The sequence below is a fragment of the Semicossyphus pulcher genome, unplaced genomic scaffold (genome assembly GCF_022749685.1).
Source record: "Semicossyphus pulcher isolate SPU_LCO1_2020_fin unplaced genomic scaffold, fSemPul1.0.p SCAF_18, whole genome shotgun sequence".
Taxonomy (NCBI): Eukaryota; Metazoa; Chordata; class Actinopteri; order Labriformes; family Labridae; genus Semicossyphus; species Semicossyphus pulcher.
In genome coordinates this window covers 8,259,717-8,276,622 of record NW_027211691.1, presented here as the reverse complement: position 1 = coordinate 8,276,622, position 16,906 = coordinate 8,259,717, and the positions used below count along the sequence as shown (strand labels likewise).

The 16,906-nt window shown below is 38.5% G+C and overlaps 2 protein-coding genes across 3 annotated transcripts; one reads left to right on the top strand and one right to left on the bottom strand.

The window, feature by feature from the left end:
• Nucleotides 1-1,641: 1,641 nt before the first annotated feature.
• Nucleotides 1,642-10,471, bottom strand: plag1 (pleiomorphic adenoma gene 1). Its single transcript, XM_069667734.1, has 3 exons — nt 10,356-10,471; nt 3,011-3,367; nt 1,642-2,803 (listed from the first exon to the last, which is right to left on the bottom strand). Exons 2-3 carry the CDS (start codon nt 3,256-3,258, stop codon nt 1,642-1,644), a joined length of 1,410 nt encoding a protein of 469 aa, XP_069523835.1. The 5' UTR covers nt 3,259-3,367; nt 10,356-10,471.
• Nucleotides 10,472-10,864: 393 nt separating this feature from the next.
• On the top strand, nt 10,865-16,526 carry chchd7 (coiled-coil-helix-coiled-coil-helix domain containing 7). Of its 2 annotated transcripts, XM_069667552.1 has the most exons (5): nt 10,865-11,119; nt 12,100-12,231; nt 15,346-15,405; nt 15,505-15,603; nt 15,904-16,526. In XM_069667552.1, exons 3-5 carry the CDS (start codon nt 15,352-15,354, stop codon nt 16,006-16,008), a joined length of 258 nt encoding a protein of 85 aa, XP_069523653.1. In that variant the 5' UTR covers nt 10,865-11,119; nt 12,100-12,231; nt 15,346-15,351; the 3' UTR covers nt 16,009-16,526. The 2 variants fall into 2 exon arrangements, with proteins under 2 accessions (XP_069523653.1, XP_069523652.1); XM_069667551.1 differs by lacking the exon at nt 12,100-12,231.
• Nucleotides 16,527-16,906: the final 380 nt, after the last annotated feature.

Genomic DNA, 16,906 nt, shown 5'->3' with positions numbered 1-16,906 from the left:
AAAACTTTTTGTTTTAAGGGTAACATGCCCATGCCATGCCAATAAAGAAATTTAACTTGTTTTAAAAGCAAGTGGGTTAAAGTTATGTTGTGATTTCTATGTCTATGTTTATCCCGATCCATATAGAGCAATTTAAACTAACTCAATTTGAGTCCAGAGGGTGATCCTACCCATTTGTTTCTAAAAGTTTAGTTTAAGTTACGCAGTTACAAACAAGGCAATCGTATTGCTATTCTTAGAAATTCAAGTCCTACCTTCAGCACATGTGCTGACTACAGACATGAAAAGAAATAGTGATACTTCATACATTTTTGCAAGGAAAAACTTCCCTCATTCTTGAAGGAGTGCTTACTTTGGGGACCTGAAAAGTTGCTGTTTTTTTCAGGAAGTGGAGAATGCCAGCCTTTGGTGACAATTTTATTCTTTATGCTAGAATACCTTGATGAGATTTTTTTGCTACCTGAACAATCTAGTTCAGCAGTGTAAAGACACTTGCAGACTCCAAGCCTGGTTTTGTAACCTAGCGCAATAAACATTAGATCTGCTTTTTTCCCTCATTGTACTGTATGGTAATGCAATTGTTATTGCAGTGATTTCATGGACAAAAATAGACATGATAATTCTAACGGAAGACCTTACTTGTTGACAGTTGATTTCCAGACATGACAAACAAATTAATGAAATGCATTAGCTGCCTAGAAAAATAACACATCCAACATTTATTATGGTTTGGATAACAGTCCACAGTAATTTGTAGTATAGAATAGTATGTCGATAATTAGTTAATAATTAGAACTAGAGATTGGTCCCTACCACAAATAATTCAGTAATAAAATAAAGGCCAACTGTGATAACAGGTGACATCACAAAGTTCAAAGTGCTGCATGAAAAACAATTTGCATTGTGAAATCTGCATACTACAGTCAATCTGTTCTAAAGACTGGAGTTAGTTAGAGAAGAGAAGAAATTCACTGCAATCAATGTAAAAATTCTATAACTCTCAAAATACTTATTCCTGTTTAAATTGTTACACCTTATCAATGTCATGGTTAGGCTGTTTTCTATTGTTGAGGAAGAGCAGTTTTTACTCCATAAATGTGTGTATGTAATATTTTTTAACTTGATGTTAGTGTTGTAGAGCAGTAAAGCACTGAATCTGTGAACCTAAGCTGTGCTGATCTTGGTGAACACAGGCCATGGCTGTATTCTGCTGCTTGTGCTATGCTTAAAATATTAATTTATAGTGTAGCCTGCAGATCTACATTTTTTTTTTACTGGTGATCAGAACAGACCATGATAGGCTTTAAAAGTGTGTGTGTGTGTGTGAGTGAGAGAGAGAGAGAGGGAGAGTGTGTGTGTGTTTGTGTGTGTGTGTGTGTGTGTGCGTGTGTGTATGTGTGTGTGTGTGTGTGTGTGTGTGTGTGTGTGTGTGCTGCTGTCAGTGCTGATCTTCATGTGTCTGCTGTATGCCTTAGTGTCTGCTCATATTGCCATAAATGGACAGAAATGCTAATATGTTGAAATGTGTTTTACTGGCACCTAGTTTCATTGTCTGGTGTGCTTGTGTAGCTCAGCCTGTGTTTTGCATCTTGTCTGAGTGTATGCATGAGTGCACGTGTGCCATGTGCAGTACATACTGAATCACTGAAAAGCTTGGTGGAAGCGGGGCAGTGTGGTGGGTGTACTCAGGTTGGATATGAAGGGGAGTCCTTGCATCGAACCCTCTACAGTCTCTGGGCCTTCGGGGGGCTGGGGGGCCAGCTGGACCAGGGGCGTGGATTCATCACTTGGTGGATAGGAGTTGCCTTGCCCCCCTGCTGGGTTGTATGGCGGTCCGTTGAGCGGCAGGAAGTTAAAAAGCTGTGAGAAGTCCATCAGGGAGGAGGATGAAGCTAGAGAGTCTCCTGCAGTGGCTGCTGCTACTGGTGTGGACATTTTGGACAGGGACACTTCCTGGCTTGCTTCCTCTAGCAGGCCCACTTGAGTCTCCAGCTCAAGTTTGGAGGAGAGTTGGGGCTCTTGTGCTGCAGAGGATGAGGAGGGCATGTTGCTCTGCAGCTCCATCAGGTAGGTCTCCAGTTCTCCCTTTAGATTCTGTTCCCGCTCCTGTGAGGAGAAGGTGTATGAGGTAAAGTTGGAGCCCAGCGAGTATTTTAAAGAAAAGGGGTGTGTGGGGGTGGGGAAGGACTCTGTTTCCAGGACGGGACCTGTGTACATGTTGAGCTGATGTGGCCTTGGTGTCACCATTCCTCCCTTCATGTCCCCTGATGCCATGTTATAGACAACAGGCTCAAGTGTATCAGCTGGCTCAGTTTTTACCCTCAGCAGCTCCCGGGCATGGCTCTTTTTGACATGACGTGTCAGGTGGTCCTTCCTTCCGAAGCGCTGGGCACAGTATTGACAAAGGAAGTCCTTGCGTCCGGTGTGCACCACCATATGGCGTCGCACGTCTTTACGGGTATAAAATCGCCGCTCACAGTGCTCACAGCGATGCTTTTTCTCTTTGGTCCCACCAGAGGACTTGCCAGCATGTGTTTTGAGGTGTTCCAGAAGAATCCCAGTGCTGGGGAATGCCAGCAGGCACACTTGGCAGGTAAGGTCTCCACTGTTGGCAGCATGGAGGGCGAGGTGGCGTTTGAAGCCCAGCTTGGTGTTGTAGCTCTTGCCACACTCCTGACAGGAAAATGCCTCCTTGTATGGGTCATGAGTGTGTAGGTGATTCTTTAAGTGATCCTTGCGGTGGAACATTTTCTCACAGTATGAACACTTGTGGTTTTTTTCTGGCGAGTGAGTTGCCATATGCCTTGGAACACAGACACATTCTATGAGCACTCAGAATTGTTGCAATCATGTTTTAAGTAGGCATGCTTTACATTAGACACAAACACAAGTCCTGAAAATTAGTATTCATCAACACATCATTCTAACCACTACTGAATTTTATGTTACCAAAGGTGTAAAGAGAAAAGCAACATGCTGCAGTCTAATATGTACTGCTGCTTGTCTGTACCGTAGCAGCTTGTATTTGGAGACAAAAGCCTTCGTGCAGTCGGGATGGGAGCAGCGGTAGGGTCTTTCTCCTGTGTGAGAATACGAATGCACCTTCAACTTTTCCAGACTGTTGAAAGCTTTCTGACACTCCTGGCAGGAGAAATTCTTCTTCGGCTTGCCCTCTGCTCTCCTGCGCCTCCCCATGGGTGGCACAAGCTTGGCTTTCTCCAGGACGTGGTCACGATGGTCCTGGGTTCCCGTGGCCATGGCACTCTAAAGCAGACCAGCTACATGGACAGGGGCACAGTGCCCAACTAGTACTGTTGCAATTATTCTATCCAGTTTAATGTGCTCAACACTGCCCGGACACAGGGGCCTGAGAGAGAGAGAGAGAGGTGGAGAGAGAGAGAGAGAGAGAGAGAGAGAGAGAGAGAGAGAGAGAGAGAGAAAATTATCTGAACGGTTCAGTTTTAGGTTGCTGTCAAAACAAAAGATCTAAATCAAAACCTTAATCAAAATAAATCAATAGAAAACAAAGGCCTGGATCAGAATGGAAGCTCAACTAAATCTTAGTCTCTGTGGGTTAGCTGTCTTCTTCTGAGCCTAACACTGATTATTCTAAATATTTGGTAGCCTGTAATGAAGTTTGTTATCAACTGGCTCAGTTAACTCTGTAACTTCTTTACTCATTGTGTGTGTGTGTGTGTGTGTGTGTGTGTGTGTGTGTGTGTGTGTATGTGTATGTGTGTGTATGTGGTGGTGGTGGTGGTGGTGGTGGTGCATTCACACTCAGGCTCACACTTACACCTAGAGGCAATTTAAAGTCACCAATTTACCTAAAAACAAGTCTTTGGACTGTGGGAGGAAGCCAGAGTATTAGGAGGGAACCCTCGCCTGCCCCCTACGCCTGAACTGTGATTCACTTGAAATTGCCCTAATAGGTTGACGATCTAATGCCACATAGACACAACTTTTTATATTACACTTTGCAAGTAGAATTTGCCTCACGTAGATCACAGCTTTGAGGGGCCTTCCAACTGTTTTACCAACAGAGCCTTAGGGGACACATAGTATCTAGACACCTTTTCACAATAACAGGATATAATATCTGAAGTGAATCACTTGTTTTTATTTCTCCATTAAACTTGGTTATGGCAAACTTTAAATGATTTCTGAAAAAAACAACAACATGATTTTGGGTGTTTTGAGATTGTTGTCTAAAGGTTTGGTGAAGTTTGATCAAACGTTTAGCAAAATAGAAAAATACAGTACTGATTACAATAAGATGTTTAATGTCACTGAGGACTTACCATTTGATGGATCTTAAGTCATTTGAAAGGTTTGCTATCTAGTATCTAAAGAATGTGTGTGTCAATTTTGGTTGCATTTGAACAAAGAAGAAAAATATATATAACCTTTAATTTGAAGCGGTAACGCTTACTTTCACATCTCCAACCTAATTTCTTCCCCTCATGAGGACAGAAATGACAAAGCTTGCATTTTTACTTATTAAAAATCTGCAGCATGATGTTGTAATTTCACCAAACTTAAGACCTAACAATTGCAATTAAATCACAAGAAAATAGGGCTCATACCGCTAATTAAGCCAGAGTGAAGTCTCTGTGTAACTATTTACAGTGAAACTGAGACTCACCAGAAAGAAATGAAAGGGCACTCATCCAGGATATAATCAAGTAACAAATGACTTTGTTGTGTTTATCTTGAGTGGAAGTCATTTATCGCTAACTGCAGTCTACACTGGAAATACTGAGAAGTTGGCCATTGTCCCCGGAGGCATATATTGTCAACAGACGATCGCCTATGGGTTTCGAGATTGATTGAAGTGAACTTGCTAACAGCAATTTTTTTTTTTATGAAAGAGAGGGTGTGAATTGCTTGTGACAAATGCTACAGGCCAAACCTACTTTTCATTTTAAAAGCAAATTTGTCCGGTCATGTCCCGCCTCAAAGTGTATTTAAACTCTTACCATCTGCATCTCCAAGCTAAAACCCTTACACTATCTAACTCTTATAGTATACTGTGTACATATTTATTCTTCCTACTATGTGCCAGCGAAGGCTTTGATATAATGCTCTTGTTTGATTAGGATGTCTGACAAATTTGACAGGACTTTTCCTACTATCAGTGGTGGGGCTTATGCCTATGTCAAAATAGTTAATGTTATTATTTCAATGGGCGGGGTTAACATTTTGTCAGAGGTGTGTCTCTACTATTAATTCCAAGTCACAAGGATGTAGTCCAAGCTGACACATCAGATAATGTAAAATGAAGCCAATGTGGAAGTGAAAAAAACTGCAGTTTCTTGAGTTTCCACTTGAGGCTGGCTCAAGAAGCCAAAAAATAACATTATAGTAGATGTGAAAATGTCCATTTTTACAGCAAAAATAAAGATTTGTTCAGCCTGGTATATCTGGCTTGCTGTGTGGTCTATAGAACTATCTGGCCGTGCAAGAAGTATGTGCTCAAGCTTTTCGGTGAGTTTAATACTAGTATTATTGTCATTTAAGCACTAAGTAGCAGTTATACTGTGCTCGCCATATCTGGCTTAGGTATCACAAAGGTGGTTGTAAACTTTTTCTATTAACCCATGCTTTCTGCTCCAGGCTCTGTGCGCACTCGCATAAAAGGGGGAGTTTGACAAACATTGGATTCTTTGAAGCTTCTGCACAAAAACAACCGATCGCCGGCTGCTGACTTCAGTAAGCTGTTATAATGGGAGGCAATGCACTAAATGGGAGTTATCACTGCAAAAACCTAAACTGCTACTGCCAGTAAGACAAGAGAGGAATGCTACAGAAAATAATTTAGTTAATTGCTAAATTAGCCTCACAGTTATTTCTAATGTGCCAATCAAAGTAAAATGTAGTTATTGATTTAATAAGATCTTCCATATACCTAACTACTAATCAATTGTATGTGTCGTTATAGCTGCAAAGGGAATATATAAACACCTAGGTTAACCATATTGTACATATTGTACATTATTAGATACATTTATTTTTATAGAGTAGGTGTAAAGATAGAGTACCTCATAATAGAGTATGCAGGTTCAAAACCTGGTGAGAACATAACTTCACTGTGATGTAGTAGTTTGATGATAAGCACGTTTTACCGACCATCAAATACATTCCTACCCAATTTACAAGCATGCCCCACAAGCAGAAAATTGAACCATAATATGAGGGGCACATTTCAGTGAAAAAGTCGTAAACCCCGCCCGTTGAAGAAGACACACGCCCTGTGACGCCCTCCTTCCATGGATCACAAACTCCACCCCCTCACACATCTGGCCCCTCCCCTCCAAAAATAACATCATAGCCATATCGTTGGGACACAGGCATAAAGCCTGTCCTTGGAAGTAGGCACCCTCCTGTGACAATTTGTTAGCCCTGCCCCTTCCAGAAATCAGAAACCCCAACCCCTCATATATCATACCCACCTCTTCATATCAACATCAGGGCTAAAATCTTGCGACATGGAATCAGCCCCGCCCCTCGTAGTGGAGACACATCCCTTGGCAAATGGTAACCCCACCCATTGGATTAATCTCAAACCCTGTCCCCTCACCCACTTATGGAACCTCTCTGCCACAACAACATCATAACCACATCCTTGATGATAGACATAAGCCCCTTGCAGTAGACACACGCCCTGTGACAATGAGCCCCGCCACTCCCCCCTCACATGTCCTCTCCGTAAATCTCCAATTTGCCAGGGTTATATATTTTAATTCTTTAGTCCTTATATGGAATCCTAGGCCTCAGTTAAGAGCTGTTTCTAGACTAATACTACAACATAGCTTATTTGGACCGTTTTTCAGTCGGTAGCTGAAGCGTGGTCATATCCCTGGAAACATAGTCATCCATCCAACAAGGTCCTGCCAGAGACATAGGTGTTCCATTTACAAATAAATGACAAGTTATGAAGATTATGAAGAGTTTCAAACATCTCCACAAATTAATAGCAATAAACTTTAACAAGAACAGAATAAGAGTTGACTTTTATGCTGTTGCAAATAGTTTTTTAGGTGACAAGGTTGCTGGGTTTAAGTAAGCGAGAAACTGCATGTGCACAATCACAATCATACCCTGGTGCCTTCAGATGACTGTGAGGTTTTTAACATCTATACAGTCTGAGAAGTGTCAATGGCAAATGGTTGTATATATAATTTTTTTTTTTTTCTCCTAATTTAAATACCATCCACCCATTCACACTCACACATTCAAACACCAGTGGTAAAGAGATACCAGACAGGGTGCTGGCCCAAGCATTAGAAGCAATCTGGGGTTCATTGTCTTGCCCAAAGCCACTTTGAATGGATAGAAAGGGGGAGCTGAGCATCACAAAGCCAACACAGAGTTGCGTAGACTCTCTCCTGAGCCACAGGTGTGTTAACTATCCATATAAAATCTTAATCGATAATCTTCAGCTCACTTGAGACAGCTTTACTGACAATCATTTTATGCTCAAAAAGAAATGAAATCATCAAACATTTGAATACATTTTGTTATGCTGCAGACACACCACTTCTTCAGTTTGTTAATTTATAAAGCAATGTAAAGAAGCCAATTTTCATTAAAATACTAACAACTCCCTTTTTGTTGCCACATTTTCATGAATCTACCATCTACTGCCTTTTCTGTTACAAAAAACCCTAACCCTAACCCACTACCATTCACCTCTCTTATAAACAATGCTTTGTCCAAAATGACCATACACGTTAGCTCCTATCACACTTCAGCTACAGACTGAAGAACCTGTCCCAATAAGCTGTATTTTGACAAATCATAGCTCTTGCCTTAACATTTTATCTAATAAAACACAGATTAAACTTTGCTGTGTAAACAGGGGATATATCCAGTAGGGAGAACCAAATTATCACATCTGCCATCACACATTCTCATATTGAAAACACACACCTCACATAAGTGGTAATAAAAAGTCTATAAATCTGCATTCATAATATCCATCACAATTGAAAAAAATGTGTGTCTGTAGGCTTACAAAGTAGTTGTCAGTAAAACACACTGCAACAACAGAGAGAGATGAAATCAAGAAAGATATCACATCATTCCCTCTTCTACATTTTGATTTTGATTGTGGAACAGACTGATATTTCTGTGTTACTGTAATTAAATTATATTACATTTTCTGAAACTTTAAAACAAGAGGTTTAAGACAAGTCATTTTTTTAGCCTTTTACAAGGCTTACTACAGGCTGGCAGTGATTTATGTGTTTCTAAAAGAAATTTAAAAATGAATACAAATAATTAGAATGACAACAGACAACTATTTTGCAATAATTAAGACACATATACGCTTAAAATGTAAAAACATTTAACATTTTTCACATCTTTAAAATTAATGTATAATGTAAGTAAAAAAGCTAAATGCTTTAAATATTATTAATCCTTAAAGTTAATGTTTTTTAAAGCTTTGTGAATGACATAAATGATAAATATAAAACACGTCTTTACTCACTTCAAATAGAGGTTTATCTTAACTTTTCAACAGGTACCAAATAGGTGTATTATCATTTATCTGTAGACTATGAATATTTAATACTATCAATTTTCTTTAGATTTCTTTCAAGAGAAACATTTATAAAAGAACTATAACTGAAATTGACAACAATAAAGTTAACATTAAGACAAAAATGCAGTTTAGGCTACTAATTCATGACACCTGGGTTTGGAGAGAGTTGTCATTTTGCTTAAAAAACTTGTTGAACAAAATGTATTTGTATCTTAAACCAAGGGTAACATCATAATTGTTTTACACATAAAAAACCTTAGTCTACTCAAAGTCAAAATGCTTCAATAGGTGAATTCAAGTCAAAATAACTTAAGTATATTGCCTCCAAAACAAAAGCAAGAGCTATTATCAGAACATTTGAATTCTTAAACAAAGGGAAGAAAGCACATTTTCCATATAAATGTAGAATGATTTTAGAAACTCAAAAAACAAGCCATAAAGGTCAAAGTTGCCTTCATATTAGACTGATGAGCAGTGAGTAATCATGCAGGATTAGCAGAAAACATCCTCCCTCCTCCTCCTTTTTTTACATTAGGCTATAGCCTACATCGGAACTAAAGTAGCCTAATGATGAACACAAACTAATTCAATCAGCCACCAGACTGATAGTATTAAACATTCTGTGAAAAATAGAGTCGAAATCATGCCATGGCAGTAGGAAAACAGTTACAGTCAATTCCATATCAATGTAGAGTTTGGGTTTGTTTTAAGGTAGTCTATAGGCTGGCACATACGTAAACAGAGACCAACGCGGACACACACTTTCCCTAGGAACTGTTTTAATATCAGCTTTCTTACCACCGACACCAACACATAAGCCAGGCTTTAACAACAAATGTATGATGGAAGAAGCTGATGATCTCCCAACTGTTAGCGCTTACAGAACCATAAGACTGTGTTTACGCTTAACACAGACATGACATGACATATGCTGAAATGTCAGCAGCAAGTAGGCTATAGGACCAGATCTTGTTAATACGATTTACTAACGTGCACAGTGCAACCTGCTACACCAATCAAACAGCACACAAGTAGAGTTTTGATCTTTAAAAAAGCTGTTTGCGACAAGTTGGGACGCAGCCCACACCAGCAAATCTTAACTTTTACCTATTAAGTTTGCCTTAAGTCCTCCCTCCATTTTGCTACATTATTGACAAATCCATTTCTTGTTGTTTTTTTGTTTTTGCCTTAAAGCGGGTCATAGCTGAACTGTCATCCGTATGACAACGTGATCGATACCTGTATAGTTGGTAGAACTGCGATATAGAACCGTTTACAAGTGAAATAGCATGACAAAACGTCACTCTAGCCGCTTAACTGTTTAATTTGGCGTTAGAGTTTTGGAAATGAGATGCTTGAATCGATAAGGATATGTTGTTGACACTGCTTATGATTAAGTGTGTAGGCTATATGACGCAAAAATAATTGTTAACGCAGAAAATTGACATTAATGCTGAATCCAAGTGCGCCTGTCCTTGTCGGTCCTCATCGTACTGTCGTTGTTATATTATTAAAAGAATAAACTAAGCAAGGAAGCTAAGTTAACTCTACTTAACTTTCGCTCTTTCTACTGGATCCTGTAGTCTTTAATATTTGTGGACACGCACCGTGACACTAATATCACCAGTGACATAAATTATAATTTTTTCAATACTTGTGCCTTCCCTTGGTTTTCTCTGTGGTACCAAACTGGGTACTGATTAACACAAACTTTTTCCCCAGCTCACCCCTCTCTCATAATTTAAATAACCCCGATATTTTAATTCAAGAACTGAGTAACCAGGAACTTAATTTACATCAAACTTACCACGGACGCTTTAGCATCCTTTCTGTTGAGTTTTTCTTCACTTTCAACTATTTTCCGAATTTTTAATAATTTTTTTCTCATATTTTTTGCTAGACGCGGCGGGCCTGAAAATGTTTTGCTTTCCCCTCTTTCGAGCAGCCATTGTGTATGCGCTGCGATGCAACCGCACTTGGATTTAGCCACGCCTATACAAAGTTCCGCCCACTTGTGCTATTTGGATTTGTGTAAGGCGCTGCCAGTTTTACCTCAATGTCAGTTCAAGTCCCTTTTAATAAAACTCAATTTTTGGACTTGCTAGACATGCTGTCAATCTTTTAAAAAGGGTTTAGTCCAGTTTACAACGATAGGAAGACCAGCATGTCAGCTAATAAATCCTATTGGCTCGTTGGATTGTCAGTCAGAGCAGCATATTTTCAGGGGTTACCATTGGCTGATGTTGCTGTCAGTTGTCTGTGATGGCGTTAGTCATTTTCCTGGTGCGCTGTTGCAGCAGCGTCGGTGAGGTTGTCTTGGGTATGACTGGGAGGTTGTAGTCCTTAGCTCGTGTGGCTTTGTAAGTTAGCTACATGAAGCATATGGCTGTTCACTAGCTTTCTGAAGCAAAAAGTCTTCCAGCATTCTAAGAGATTAACAATTTTAAATTGCTATAAGAAGCGTGAATAGGCTCGGCGGTTTGTCGGTCCTTTTAAAAATTGGATAACCTTCACTGTGGATTTTCGACGCTTCCACGACTCTACGCTTGAAAAAAGTTGATATTTGTTAAGGTAGGTAATTTGCTTTGAGCAGCTGTATCTCCATTTACCTCTAACGTCAGTCATTTCACCTAAATTAAAAACTATACTAAGTTTCCACGTTAGCTGTTTGGAAATATCAATGAAGGTCAGCATGTTACAATATAGCAACGTAACAAAGGGGGAGGGGGGGGAGCGTTCCAAACTCTGTTGAGATATTTGGTAATTTAGTAGGACGTGTTAACTGTAAAGAAATATACCACTGATCGCTATGAATAAGCAAATGTATACAAAAGAGAGAGGCACTTTTCATTTCGGCATACATTTAACACACAAAGGATAAATCATTTTAATATTAAACAAAAATAAATCATGTTCAGTTCCACTGTTTTACTCCAATTTTCCATTCCCCCCACTTATTATGGTTATGGATAACAGAAAGTCTAGTGTGTTGGCTGACAAATAAGAAGGAATTGATATGTACTGTAAAATGACAGCTGCACATGACCATTTAGATAAATTTATCATTGGTGGCTTTTAAAAAAAAATACAATTCACACATGAGGCATCTTGATTTAGGCTATATTTCACTCAAACTCAAAAAACAGCCCAACCCAGGAGGATTTGCAATGATATATTTTATAGTTTTTATTAGCCCAAATACCCTTTTAATGAAATTTTTGGTTCTTGAGAAATTGTAGTGTTAAACTTGATGGTATGGTATGGTATGGTATGATATGGTTATAATTAAAGTGCTCACCTCGAAGATATCAATTTTGTTCTCTTTGGTAGCACACATGGCAATAAACGGTAATTGCGGGAGCACACTTCCCAGATATCCAGACAGTGTTCCATGTGTGACCTCAATGGTTGGCTCCAGTTGTAACGGTTGTAACCAGGGCTGGGTTTAAAAAAACGATTTTTTCGATTCTAATCGATTCTCATTTGAATGACCCAATATCGCTTAAAAAAATTCCTAGATTTATCTTTAAAAAATATGTTTCTGAACGCAGCACGACTCCCCGGTGCATCCCCCCGAAACACGGCAGTGAGGGAGACATGCCCCGACTTGGTTACTGCACCCACTACGAAGATATCAATGATCGCCGACGGACTCTTTTTGTCCTGTGTCCGACCATGAATATGTAAGTTAGTTTTGCACTAATGTTTTTGTTACTCTCTGTTAGCGTCAGCTTTGGCAGTGAGTGTTGTTATACAATATATCCCTTTCCCCATATCTCTTAGTCTCGTATGGATTTGTTCTTCGCGCAGCCGCTTAGCTCCGCTTATCCTCTCTGGCAGACCAACCACTGCTGGGGGATGGAAAACGCGTCAGTAACTGGGCGCCGCTTATGAATTTTTTTCTGCGAATGCCACCATACTATTGTGGTACCTCATTTGGCGATAGACAGTGACTTAATAGGCATTTATTTAAATGAAAATCTTAGAGATTTTATCTTTAAATTACTTTAATAGATATATTATAAATAAGTATATTCAAAATGTGTCTAAAATTAAAAGAATAAAATTGCAAATCTGACAATTTAATTAGAAAACTATTATCTTTTGCATGGCATACAAATTCAAATAAAATAGTGTTTCTGTAGTACCAAAATAATTATCCATATGAGTGCCGATTTTAACACATGAACAAAACATTCGCATCTCCCTGACACTGTCTACAAATTAACTGTTACCAAAAACCTTCTAGTCTGAACATCTACAAAATCAAATGTGATTATAAGTGATCAGAATCAATCACTGTGACACTTTTATCACAAAAATGAAACCTTACTAAAAAGTTCCTTACTTTCCTTACTGGAAAGTCTGGTGAAAAGAATAAAATAATGCAGATGTATTTGGGGTGCATTGTGAGCAGCCTTAATGGAAATCAAGTCAATAGCATTTGTCAATGATTACTTGTACTTAATAGTGAGCGTTAACGAGTGCCATTGGAAAGTATATTTTTCACAGCCACCGGAGTATGTTTTGTTTATTTCACTACAGTGAGTCCCTTAGAGGGTTACACATCATCGACATGAGTGAACACAACATGAGTGGTGGAAACATGAGATTGTTAACCAGTATGAAGTTCGTGTCCTTAATTGTTGAAATTAAATCCTGGTGACTGGCTAGTTGTTGTTGTTGTAGCAGCTAAACTAGCACGTTGCGAGACTGTGTACACGCGATCTCATCTGCGCTGAGGAGATGCGCAGAGGTTTGAAACAGCGGTGCTCTTACTTGTCGGACCTCATAGGGATGGGAAGTTCAACTCTTTTTACTAACTTGAGTTTGTTTAAGTCAATCACTAAAGAGAGTCAGGCTTTCGAGTCACTTGATTTACTTGAAAATGTTAATGTTATAATTTCATTTAGCAGATGCTTTTGTCCAAAGCAACGTACATTTGAGAGTTAATCCAACACAAGCAAAGGTCAAGACACGAAGTCAGTAAGTGCCAACAAAAAGCTTCAAGTGTGATTGGGCACATGTGCCAACAGGCAGTGCACAGGGTGTTTTTTTTGTTTTTGTTTTTAAATCATCATCAACAACATCAACAAGGTCAGAGCATGTGCAGACTTGTGTCGCCTGATCAGGCTAACTTATGGTTTAGCAATCTGCTAACAATAATGGAGATTACATTGACTTGCACATCACTACTCCGTCAGCAAGGTTTCCTTTGCGGATTACTGTGATTTTAACACGACTTTGTAGTTAATTTGTATCGTTCTGTATGGGAAAGATGAGGTGTGTCCCTGGGATGCATAGATAGTGACTTTGCTGCATCCTTTTTAAATTTTAATGCTCAGAGACGCAGGGTTCGTTCCTAGCAACATCACTGAAGGACTTTGTCCATCAAGGTAGAAAAGCGCTTTATAAATGCAGCCGCTCAACCATTTGCTGGTTACCGTTGTTAATGGCCAGGTTTGAAATGGGCGTTTTAAAGTTCATGTTCAGCATCTGAAGCCTGAAGCCACAATCGTTCACCTTAATTTTTCAAGACAAAAAATTGTGCGTTATTAAACAATCAATTAACTATTTAGTAAAATGTTGTAAAAATGTTGTATATTTGAAATTAATGTTTGGATTTTTTTAAAATTTAGAAACGACTTTGAGTAATAATAAAATAATATGAATTAGCCTACTCAAAAGATTAACTAAATGACTTAAATAGAATAAGATAAAAAATAGGCAATAAGAATAAAAATATAAAAAGCAATGCGTATAATACAAAATATGTACAACAGGTGTGATTAAAAACTGTACACGTGCAGGATATTGGTGAGTGCAAAGGTTAAAGTTAAAAATAAAAATAGTGTAGTGTACAGACAATCTAAAAGTCCAGTGTGCGTTAATGTAACGCATAGAGTCTAAACTGGAGTCTATTAAACATTCGTGGAATGTTGAGTGACTGAGGGACTGGATGAGAGTCCATGTCACGTCGAGGGGTGGGGTGGGGGCCTTGTTGACAAGGCTAGCATATATTATTGTTATGGACTGGGTGTCTGTGACATTTTCGGAAAAAATTACAAGTGGTGCCCAGTTAGTAACGCGTTTTCTGTCACCCAGCAGTGGTTTGTCTGCCAGAGAGGGTAGGCGGAGCTAAGCGGCTGCATTTCCGGTTCCTGCAAGTTTTGCAAGTAAACGGTAATCTACTATGGCTGAACAAACAAAGATAAGATTGATGACTACAGATACAATTTATAAAATATGTGAAAATCCAAAGAAAAAAGAAATTTGACTCTCAGATGAAGGGCAAACAGTCCAAAAAGGAAATCGACCATCAGCGAGCCAACTGTAGATGTCTGGTTAAATTGGGAAGTGTACTCCTGCAATTACTGTTTATCGCCAAAGGTGCCACCAAATGAATCTCTAATTGTTCCTCCATTTGGTCCTCCAATATATTAGAAAATTCCATTATCTAGAAAATAACAAAATCACTGGTTTTGGCATTATACTATTATAGTGTTGTGTCAGCTAAAAGACCTTCTGAAATTATGTTGATATGATAATGAGTATCAATCACTAGATAAAAATTATACATTCAGGACATTGAGAGTGATAATACAGTTGGTTCATATATTGTAGCTGTTGAAATCAAACTTGAATTCCCCTTAATTTATTAACTTTAAAATCCCAGATAATCATGGGCAAAATTACTTGCAATACACAAAAACTCAAACAAGAGGTAAAACATTACCTTACTTGTGAGCAAAACTGTGGAAAAAAACTGAACCTGTTTATATTGTCCATTTGTACAGATCCATATGGATAAAAATGCAAGAAAAGTTCGGAATCAAGACATTAACCCATGCATCGAAGTAAGCTACCAACCCTTCACATTCACTTTTGTGTCAAACATCTCTTTGTGCCTTTATGTTTCTAATATTAATTTTATTTTTGTAATTCTTATTTTTAAGGAAAGTGATGCCTCCCAGAAGTGTTTGGATGCCTACAACTATGATAAGAGCATGTGTACAGCATATTTCCAGAGATATAAGAACTGTAGGAAATACTGGGTGAGTATATGTTTATCAGAAACCTGGGGAGACTTGGGGTTGAAAGATAGAATTAGCGTTAAGGAAATTGTGCATTTTGAACCTAGAAGATCATAAAAGGATGAGAGTTGTCATTCATGTCTATATGACAAAAAAACATTACTTTAACAGATATCTGCTTGTTATGTTTATGCCACGCAAACTCCACACCTCAAGCGTGTAATGCATATTTCTAATACGAACCAATGGCAGCAGCTAGTCATATGTACATTGTTTCAAAATGAAGGTTAATAAAGGGTGTTTGTGTTTGTTTTCTTGTAGCACAACATAATGGTGCAGAGGAGAAGAGATGGTGTGAGACCGGACATGCCAACAGCTGCAGAGAGGCAGGAGCTGCTTGCTGCTATTGGAGGAAAACCATACTGAAAGTCAGCAGGATCATACAGAGACACTATGACGTACAGCTGGCCCAGGATGTTTACTTCAGGCTAACATGTTCTGGTGATGCCACTATACTGTGACCCAAGGCCAGAAACTTAGGTCATGTGGAACTGATCATCAATTTCTCTATTTAACAAATAATGATAAGAGAGGAGTAAAAAGACAAGATAAAAGCTTGAAAATGTTTTGAGGTTTGATAACAATATGTGTATGGTGCATGAATTTAATTTTAATTGTCACAGTATTACAAAACAAATTTACAAAAGCTGTGATCTGTTCAGTTCAAATGTCATCATGCATGAAGATATAAGTATACATGCTTAAACCCATGAGATAAACTGTTATTCACAATGTAAAACAATCTGTGTCTACACAGTAAGAACTACTTTATATTTATATATGAAATCTAAAGTGAGCTGGGAACTAACTCGGAACAGCTTGCACCATTTGAAGTGGACATTGAACATCTGTCTATTTTCAATAAAAACAAAGGAGAACAAGTATTTAATCTATCTACATAATTGTGCCCCTAATGTTTTGTTTTCTTATATCATTCTGTTTCTAGATTGTACTTAATGTGATGTTTCAATACTCATAAATTGAAAAGTTTTCCAAGGCACGCATATCCAGGTCCTGGGCAGAGAAGTCTGAAGAAAAGTATATGCTCAAAACGTCAGTTTAATAATAGAACTACTTGGGATCATGATCCAGTGAGGGGACTCTATTTTTCACTTCTCAGTACTTATCACTGAATTTTGTTATATATCATTCTAAGCTGTCCCAGAGAAAATGTTCACTTCTTTACTAATAACTTTATAGCTCCTGTGCAGAGTTTTCCGTTGGTTATGAAACGGATTGAAATTAATTCTGATTACGCTATATG

Coding starts and splice junctions, on each gene's coding strand:
- chchd7 (XM_069667551.1), top strand. CDS start 15,352: ATGGATAAAAATGCAAGAAAAGTTCGGAATCAAGACATTAACCCATGC. Junction 15,406..15,504: donor ACATTAACCCATGCATCGAA/GTAAGCTACCAA, acceptor CTTATTTTTAAG/GAAAGTGATGCCTCCCAGAA. Junction 15,604..15,903: donor AGAACTGTAGGAAATACTGG/GTGAGTATATGT, acceptor GTTTTCTTGTAG/CACAACATAATGGTGCAGAG.
- plag1 (XM_069667734.1), bottom strand. CDS start 3,258: ATGGCCACGGGAACCCAGGACCATCGTGACCACGTCCTGGAGAAAGCC. Junction 2,804..3,010: donor TCCAAATACAAGCTGCTACG/GTACAGACAAGC, acceptor CTGTGTTCCAAG/GCATATGGCAACTCACTCGC.